A 9,154-nucleotide genomic window follows, 5' to 3' on the forward strand; every position below is an offset into this window, starting at 1 on the left:
GAAGGTCTGGTGGCGTCACCCGGGAGGACAGCAGGCAGAAAAACAAGAAAATCCAAAGAGGGGAAAAGATGCCAAGAATGACAGCAGAGAGGGGTTCTCGAGCAGAAGAGTGTTCACCAGGCAATGAGAACAAACTCTCTTCCTTCCCAAACTCTACGAGTTAACGCTGTTATTAACCGTAATCTAGAGGTGAGAATACAGCTGCACAGAAATATTAAACATCTCACCTGAGATTTAATGTGCTCACCGCTCCCTGGCTAATGCAGAAGTATGCTGCTGTTCAGTCACTAAGTTGTGTCCACTCTCTGCGACCCCATGGACTGCAGCGCACCAGGCCTCCCTGTCCATCACCAACTCCCGGAGTTTGCTCAAATTCCTGTCCATTGAGCCGGTGAGGCCATCTGACCATCTCATTCTCTGTCACCCCTTTCTCTGCCTGCCCTCAATCTTTCCCAGCATCAGGGTCTTTTCCAATCAATCAGCTCTTCACATCAGGTGGCCAAAGTTACTGGAGCTTCAGCTCCAATGGGGAAGTTACTTTCATTGAAAAATATCAAATTGGGCAAGTTGATATTAAGCCCTAAACCCAATATGCTGTTTTGCAGGAACTCAAAGCCCATCCATATGTAAAGTATATACAAAAATACATCTATGATGTAAGCAAGGATGTGTGGGTGTTTTCAGTTGGAGTTTAGTGTGATCAGAATTCAAAATGCACGTTCCCTGCTCTTGCAAAGGGGTGAGAGGGGAGGCTCTAGCCAAACTCAGGCCTAATAAAAGATGACGAGGGTTACATTTTTATAAAGAACAGTAAACTAAGGGAAGAGCCATCTGGATGGAGAGAGAGGAAATTAAACAAATTAAATAAATAACAAATTTAATGAATATGTTAAGGAAGCCAAGGAAGGGGGAAAAAAGAAAGAAAGGAGAGGAGCTCAATGATGTCAAGGGCCTCGAGCCACAGAAAGGGAGGGATAAGGGAAGGCAAAATCGACCTGGCTCTCAGGAACATGATTTCCATTCACCATAAACAGCTTTCTCTGGCTTCACGGTGCTACTAATTAAAGCTGGGCTCAAACCTGCAAAATCAACTAAGACCTTTGAGACAGATGGTCACTCATGGATGAGGGGAAAACATTTAGGAAGTTTCAGGGTTCCCTCTGGGGGGAAAACAGAAAAGTGGGTCCTAACTGCAACTAACCAGCTTGCTTGTCTAGAGAGAAGAAAGCCACCAGAAGGGCGACAACCGACGTCCCAGACAGAAGCCAACCACTCAAACGGGATAGATTTCTTTAAAGTGGTTACCTTAGATCCACATGCTTAATGTGAGGCATTTTTCTTAAAGCTTGTAGCCGAAGCGTCTCCATGCAGTTTCCAGACATACAAAGCTTATCCACAGCTGTGAGCTTCTCCAGCACCTCTGGAAAGTCAGTGAATTCATTGAAAGAAAGACCAAGATAATTAAGCTGATGCATGTTCTCCAGCTCAGCAGGAAGGGTCTGGAGAAAGTTTCCATCCAACAAAAATGTCTGTAAGCTAGCAAAGAAAACGTAAGAGTTACAAAGAGAACGTATACACTTTACATCTTTATTATTAACATTCGAGTTGCCTAAGTATGGATCCTCCTACCAGAAAAAGGAAAATATATTGCACCGTCCTTTGCAAAATGCTAAGGGCAGGGCCTGGGGTGATAATACACCAGAGAAAAGATCAGAGACAAGCATCTTAATCTTTTATTGAAAATGAAAATTAGGACCAATTCCCCGAACCTGGACAGGCGTAAATGGGAACACCGCAAGCTGACTGCAGTGTCAAACAGCCTAGATACTCATTTTTCGTTGTTATTTTAAAAATTAACTTCTGACTTTTAAACATATGAGAAGATTCTGTACTTTTCTCCTAAAAGAAATACAAATACTGAGATATTGCTTTTCATCTGTACATCCATCCTTCTCTCTGTAAAAATGAAAAGAAAAATGTATCCCATAATATTTTCCTAATATTGGTAATAAAGATTTTTTAGATAGTAGGATTTAGGGAGCTTCTAAAATATTTATGGTTTTATTTGCTGTAGTGTTTCATAGTATTTATATTCCTGGTAAAGAACCTGCCTGCAATGCAGGAGACCCAAGTTTGATCCCTGGGTTGGGAAGGTCCCCTGGAGGAGGAAATGGCAACCCACTCCAGTATTCTTGCCTGGAGAATTCCATGGACAGAGGAGCCTGGTGGGCTACAGTCCATGGGGTTGCAAAGAGTTGGACACGACTGAGCAACTAACACTTTCACTTTCATAATAAGCATGTGTAAGATTTTAAGTAGTTTCACTTAATAAAACTGGAAGCATATATTAAAAAAAAAACTAATTTCTAAGCCTTAGAATTCAACATAAGTCAGGAAATGAGAAAGTAACCCCTCCTCCTATATTTAGACACATTCATCTGTAGGGATCACTGGTTCTAAACGAGGATATTTTCATTTTTTTTTTACAAGATTCTCAAAGAAGCTACGAAATGAACTCTACCCAAGAGCATGATCTCTTGATTTGGGCAGAGGCGCCTACGACCAGCACAGCACACTAGCCTCCTGTGCGATGGCCCCAGCGCAGCGTCCTGGGCGGGGCCTTGGGGGCCCTGCAGGGAGGCTGGAGGACCTACTTGTGCATCGCTCCCACGGCGGCCGGGACGGCTCGGAGGGCATTGCACGACACGTTGAGCTCAGCCAGGGTCGGGATATTGCAGACTGCTAGTGGGAAGTCTCCTAAATGGTTATTGGAAAGGTTAAGACTCTTCAACTTGGTGAACCTATCACAAAAACAAAACAGAAAGGAAAGACCCATGTCACAGATGCGTAACAGCACACGGCTTCAGCACTGCCTGAGAGACAGTCTAGTCCGACTCTAGCTCCGCGGAGCAGAGCCCGCACGGGGCGAGCCGACACAGAGCGGCTGGCGCATCTGCAGACTCTAAGGCTGAGGCCCCACCTACACAAGAACGGTTCTCTTTAAAACACGCGCCACTCTAAAACAAGGCTGGGCATCTGAGGAGGGGAGTTTGCTGGAGTGAGACTTTCAGCTTCACTTTGGCTGGCTTCATTAACAGCTGTGTGAGTAACAGAGAGGAAGGAAAAGTTCTTTAGGATTTCCCAGACAAGTCAAAAACCCAAACCTGAAATAATAAAAAACCTCCCAGTCTATCAAAACCACACTCTCTGCAGTGCCCAGCTCCGCAGTTCGAAGCAGAAGAGCCGGCCGCCACTCCTCATCTCAGTCCCACACTCGACCCTGCAGGCCACACAGCCCTCCTGGAGGAGCCCTGCTCACCCCACTCTAACCACTTTCCTCACTGCCTCTTCCTGCTGTTATTGTTGAGTCGCTCAGTCGTGTCTGACTCTTTGGGACCCCGTGGACTAGAGCCCACCAGGCTCCTCTGTCCGTGGGATTCCCCAGGCAAGAACACTGGGATGGGTGGTCGTTTCCCCCTCCAGGGGATCCTCCCCATCCAAGGACCAAAACCATATCTCCTGCGCTGCAGGCAGGTTCTTCGCCGTGGAGCCACCTGGCAAAGCCCACAGCTCTCTCCAGACCTTCTCTTCTTTCCTCCTGCCTACCGCACAGTCAGGCAGACAGATCTGGTCCTCGGCAGTCTCTTCTCTCTCTTTACCCTGCCTTCCATGGCGCTGTTTCCCTGCTCCGTGGACAACACTCTCTAACCCGTCACAGCCCCTCTCCTCTCCCCTAACCTGCCAACAGCACCTCCAGCCCAAAACTGAACTTACCATCTTTATCCCAGACCAGCACTTCCTCCTGTTCTATTTTTGTTAATGGTTCTTTCATTTTCTCAGTTGTCCAAGCAATTAAAGCAATTCAAGAAGTCATCTCTAAATTCTCACATTTGGCTCTTTGCCAACCTCTACACATTTTCTCAGTTCAGTTCAGTACCTCACTCCTGTCCGACTCTTTGCAACCTCATGAATCACAGCACGCCAGGCCTCCCTGTCCATCACCATCTCCCGGAGTTCACTCAGACTCACGTCCATCAAGTCAGGGATGCCATCCAGCCATCTCATCCTCGGTCGTCCCCTTCTCCTCCTGCCCCCAATCCCTCCCAGCATCAAAGTCTTTTCCAATGAGTCAACTCTTCGCATGAGGTGGCCAAAGTACTGGAGTTTCAGCTTTAGCATCATTCCTTCCAAAGAACACCCAGGGTTGATCTCCTTCAGAATGGACTGGTTGGATCTCCTTGCAGTCCAAGGGACTCTCAAGAGTCTTCTCCAACACCACAGTTCAAAAGCATCAATTCTTCGGCGCTCAGCCTTCTTCACAGTCCAACTCTCACATCCATACATGACCACAGGAAAAACCATAGCCTTGACTAGACGGACCTTAGTCGGCAAAGTAATGTCTCTGCTTTTGAATATGCTATCTAGGTTGGTCATAACCTTTCTTCCAAGGAGTAAGTGTCTTTTAATTTCATGACCATCTGCAGTGATTCTGGAGCCCCCCAAAATAAAGTCAGCCACTGTTTCCACTGTTTCCCCATCTATTTCCCATGAAGTGATGGGACCGGATGCCATGATCCACATTTTCTATTGAGAAGCAAATCCGATTAGCTATTGCATTATGTCAATTATTTTAAAAACTGGCCATGCCTAAAGTCTAAGCAAGGGTATACAATGCCTAAAACAGACACAGTATCTTAAAAATAAACTCAATTCAATCCAGTCAACATTTTAAAGTAACTGTCATGTGACTTCTTTACTAAATTCTAAATAAAAAATGTAAAGCTTTGCTCTAAATAGCTATATACATTTCATTCTAGATACAAATCTGACAGTGTACATATCTGACAGATTGATAGCGGTTTTCTTGGATGACAGAGTAAGTTTAAAGTAAAAGAGCGTAAAAACTACTGCTAAACTTAAATAATAACTAGAACATTTTTGTCTTTTACCATTTGACTCCTTAGTCCTTCTTAAGAGAGAATGCTCATCCTCTACTCTGACTACCCGTGATCTATGCGACACAAGCCCAGGAGTCCTCAAAGCAAAGCTGGGGGCAGTGGAAGACGCCCCCAAAACCCGCTCCGGAGGTTCTCGAGCTCAAAATCACGTTCAAAACAGCACTGAGGTGTCATTTGCCTCCTGTCACCCTCCTTTCCTCCCAGATGTCCAGGGGAGGTTTCCAGACGGCACGCATCTCTGTGAGAGCACATCTGTTTAGAAGCAGAAACAGACTCGAGACTCCAACTGTCTTCAACTAAGCCAGGATTTAAAAGATTTGCAACAACATAAAACAATGATATTCTTCTATTTTTTTTGTTTTAGAAGGTAGTTATTTTTCATAAAAAATACATATGTTATCAAGAATGGCATCTGTTTTCTAAATTAATTACTATATATTAAAATATTTTTCAGCTTAAATTTCTAATATAGTAAATATCAACAGCTTAATCCACAGAAATAAAAGCTGCTTAGGGTCCTCAATTTTTGAGACAGTAAAAGAATTCTGAGATAAAGTTGCCACATAAAATACAGGGCTCCAGTTAAATTTCTATTTCAGACAAACAACAAATACTTTTTAGTATGTCTCAAATGTTGCATGAGGCTTACTTATGCTAAAAAATATATATTCTTTGTTTTTCTGAAATTCAAATTTAACTAGATGCTTTTTTTCCCTTCTAATTCTAGCAACTTTGTCCTGAAATAGATAAAACTGCTGCTCTAGTCCAAACAAAGACAGTACCCTGCCGTCTAGATGTGTTACCTCCTTTGGCAGAACTGGCCACAGTTTTAAAATATGCATGAAATTAAACTAAACTGTTTTTTAAGAAGTTCTTCTATGAAGGAAAAAAGTCCTGAACACTATCCAACACAATATAGCACCAAGGCTTTAGAAAGTGGAGAATGGAAGGATTACAATTCCAGTAACTACTCACAATGGAAAATGGAATCACTGGCTTCGGGGAAAGTATTTGTCAATAATGGGGGAAAAGGTATACTCATCTATACAAACAAGTTTACTAGGACCACACCATTGCTGAGAGCAAAGGAAGTCATTAGTGAGCTGAATGAGTAAAAGGCAGCTGACAAACTTAAGTGGAAGAGAAAAGATCAGTAATAATAATAAGTACAGGCCAAGAGTCCCTCTGTAACAGGGAGTGCAGGCTCCCTCCCCCAGAGCCGTGCTGTCTGGCACAATACCGGTAGATTCAGGCGGTTCTCAGGCACCTGTAACGGGACCAGTCAAAACTGCCGTGTTTCTCTGATCATAACACACACACTGGATTTCAAAGACTTAGTACATGTAAGTTATATCAATTTTTCAGAACTGATCATTTTGATTTTGTGGTTTTTCATTTGCTAAGTTGTGTCTGACTCTCTGCGAACCCATGAACTGCAGCACGCCAGGCTTCCCTGTCCTTCACCAGCTCCCAGAGTGGGCTCAAACTCACGTCCACTGAGTCAGTGATGCCATCCAACCACCTCATCCTCTGTTGCCCTGCTCACCTCCCATCCTAAGTCTTTCCCAGCATCAGGGTCTTTTCCAACGAGTCAGCTCTTTGCATCAGGTGGTCAAAGTGCTGGAGCTTCAGTATCAGCATCAGTCCTTTCAATGAATATTCAGGGTTGACTGGTTTGATATCCTTGCTGTCCAAGGGACTCTCAAGAGTCTTCTCCAACCAGAGTTTGAAAGCATCAGCTCTTTGGGCTCAGCCTTCTTTATGGCCCATCTCTCATATCCGTACATGGCTGCTGGGACGCCGCAGCTCTGACTGTAAAGCCCTTTATCAGTGAAGCGGTGTCTCTGCGTCTAATGGGCTTGTCTAGGTCTGCCATTGCTTTTCTTCCAAGGAGGGAACTCCGTTCAGTGCTCATGTGGGCCCCTCCCACAGACCCACCCACCCAGGACACTGTGCCCACAGCCCAAGGAGCGGATGGAGCCTGGGTCCACGGGCTGTGGGGTCCTGGTCCCTGCAGGATGCGGGACGGAGCTGCAGGCGGGCGAGGAGGAGACTCGGGCCACTGAGCCGGGCTCCCTGGGCGGCCCCGGCCAATGTAGAACCGCCAGGGGAGCGCACGGACTAGACTGACGAGACTGCCCCCCGTCCAACGCAGATCCATGAGGGGAGCACGGACGAGACTGCCCCCCGGCTGGCACCACAGACACCAGCTGCCTGAGTTCTTTTACGTCAAGAGGTCCTGGTAATGAACACGGAACTAATGAGCCACCACCAACAGGAAGAGCTCGGGGACGGTCAAAGGAGACGCCGCGTCCTCCCACCTCCCAGAGCCCGCCTCTCTGGCATCCACCTTGGCCAAGCACTGCGTGGCCCAGGGTGGACTGGATCAGAATGACTGGTCAAGGACAACCTGGAAGCTAATCCCATCAGGAGGAAGCCCAAGGCCGTGAGCCTCGTGGCAGAGCAGCTCTCTGGGGCTCCCTGGCCCCTCTGCTCTCCAATAAAGTCTCGCTTTGTCAGCCCGTGTGTCTCCTCGGACAATTCATCTCCAAGTGTTGGACAAGAGCTCACAGTCAGGCCCTGGAAGGGGTCCCCCAAGGGATCTGGAGATCCTAAGCTTGAATCCAAATGTGGTCATAAAAGCGTGTGTCTGAAGGCAGGAGGAGAGAATCTGTTGCAGGGACAGGCTTCAGGTTATGAGAGTTCACACACTTAGCTATGTGGTCTAAGGCCTCCGTCTGCAAGCCTGCCCTGGAACCTACACCCTCCAGGGCTGAACCCAGTCCGAGCATCTGAAACCTCTCTCACTGCGGCCCCACCTCGCCGAGGTGGCCTTGCACAGCCCACCCCCAACTGCTTCCGGAAACGAACACAGCATGCAGCAGGCTTGTTCAGCCAACAAAGCAGGATTGTTTCTGAGAACTCAAGTTCTTGATCAAAATACAGTAAAACTCAACTGTTTTGGAAACTCTAACCCTTAGTCTTCTTAGAGGTCCACGTTTTCTTTACATCTATGGAAAGCTGCCAGGTTATACGCATCTGCTAATTCAAAAATCCCTCCCCAGGAAAATAAGAAGGAAGGTCACCTAGAACCACCTCCCTCTGGTCTTCAAATGAGTGACACAGATGCCTCAGGGCGACGATTCAGTAAGAGGGAGATGGCAGATCAGGACAGGCCCCTGACCTTTCCTCCCTTTGAAAAGAACGCAGAGGAGGGAGCAAGGTGACCCCACACCATTACGAAAGAAAAGACTAGAAAATTCTGTCTCCGACAAAATAAAAGATTTTTAGTTCTGTCATGCTAACAGGTGAGACAGATAAGTAATCAAATGTGCACAGATCCAGATTCTAAAATAAAATGTGGCTGACTTTGAAAAGATGCATATCTGGTGAAATAGCTTAAATAATTTTATTTTTAAAACTAACATTAACAGTTCTCAAACCATAAAATTAAATCCTTGAAAAGAAGTTACAGGAATTCATTCATGTTCAATATAGGAAAGCAGAGGCAAATCCATGCATCAGACGACAGAAGATTCATAAAATTATTTTCAAGATGATTGTGATAATTACAGCTATCAGTTGATCAATAAAAAAATTCTTTTTGATACGTTACAAATTAAAAGGAAAAGAAGCTGTGTGTGTGTGTGTGTGTGTGTTTTTAATCTATTATATGTATGGGATTCCCTGGTGGCTCAGTAAAGAATCTGTCTGCAATGTGGGAGACCAGGGTTTGACCCCGGGTTGGAAAGATCCCTTGGAGACGGGAATGGCAACCCACTCTAGTATTCTTGCCTGGGTATACACACACACACAGGCCCACACACAGTGCCAAGGTTAAAGAAAGCTGCTCACAGTAGGTACATCAGGACTTCTCCTTTCTCCTGCTTTCTCATTACACTTTACTAGAGATATAGATGTAAACAGACATCAATTACTAATCATCTAAGTCACAGGCTGAAGGATGGCCTCCGAGTAGTGAGTGGAAAGCACTCTTTTCACCCTCGCTTCCGCCACAGAGGGCGTCACTGTCGGCCCCGGAGGACAATGAACGCCGTGAACACTATGCACGTTCACCTGCACACAGACTCAGGCACAGCCAACACTCCCAGTCCCCCAACAGCCTGAGGAGACCGACTGTGCTCTCACACAGACTCAGGCACAGCCCACACTCCCAGTCCCCCAACAGCCTGAGG

General features: G+C 46.0%; 1 protein-coding gene across 1 annotated transcript in view; it reads right to left on the bottom strand.

Moving 5' to 3' along the window:
- The window catches only part of PHLPP1 (PH domain and leucine rich repeat protein phosphatase 1), a gene marked incomplete at its 5' end in the record, with an annotated part of 232,168 nt that overhangs the window by 65,613 nt on the left and 157,401 nt on the right, over positions 1–9,154 (bottom strand). The window contains 2 exons of the mRNA XM_040264212.1: positions 1,306–1,536; positions 2,655–2,801. Coding sequence (XP_040120146.1) covers positions 1,306–1,536; positions 2,655–2,801 — 378 coding nt within the window. The remainder of the gene's footprint in view (positions 1–1,305; positions 1,537–2,654; positions 2,802–9,154) is intronic.

Source organism: Oryx dammah, unplaced genomic scaffold (assembly GCF_014754425.2).
Source record: "Oryx dammah isolate SB20612 unplaced genomic scaffold, SCBI_Odam_1.1 HiC_scaffold_22, whole genome shotgun sequence".
NCBI lineage: Eukaryota > Metazoa > Chordata > Mammalia > Artiodactyla > Bovidae > Oryx > Oryx dammah.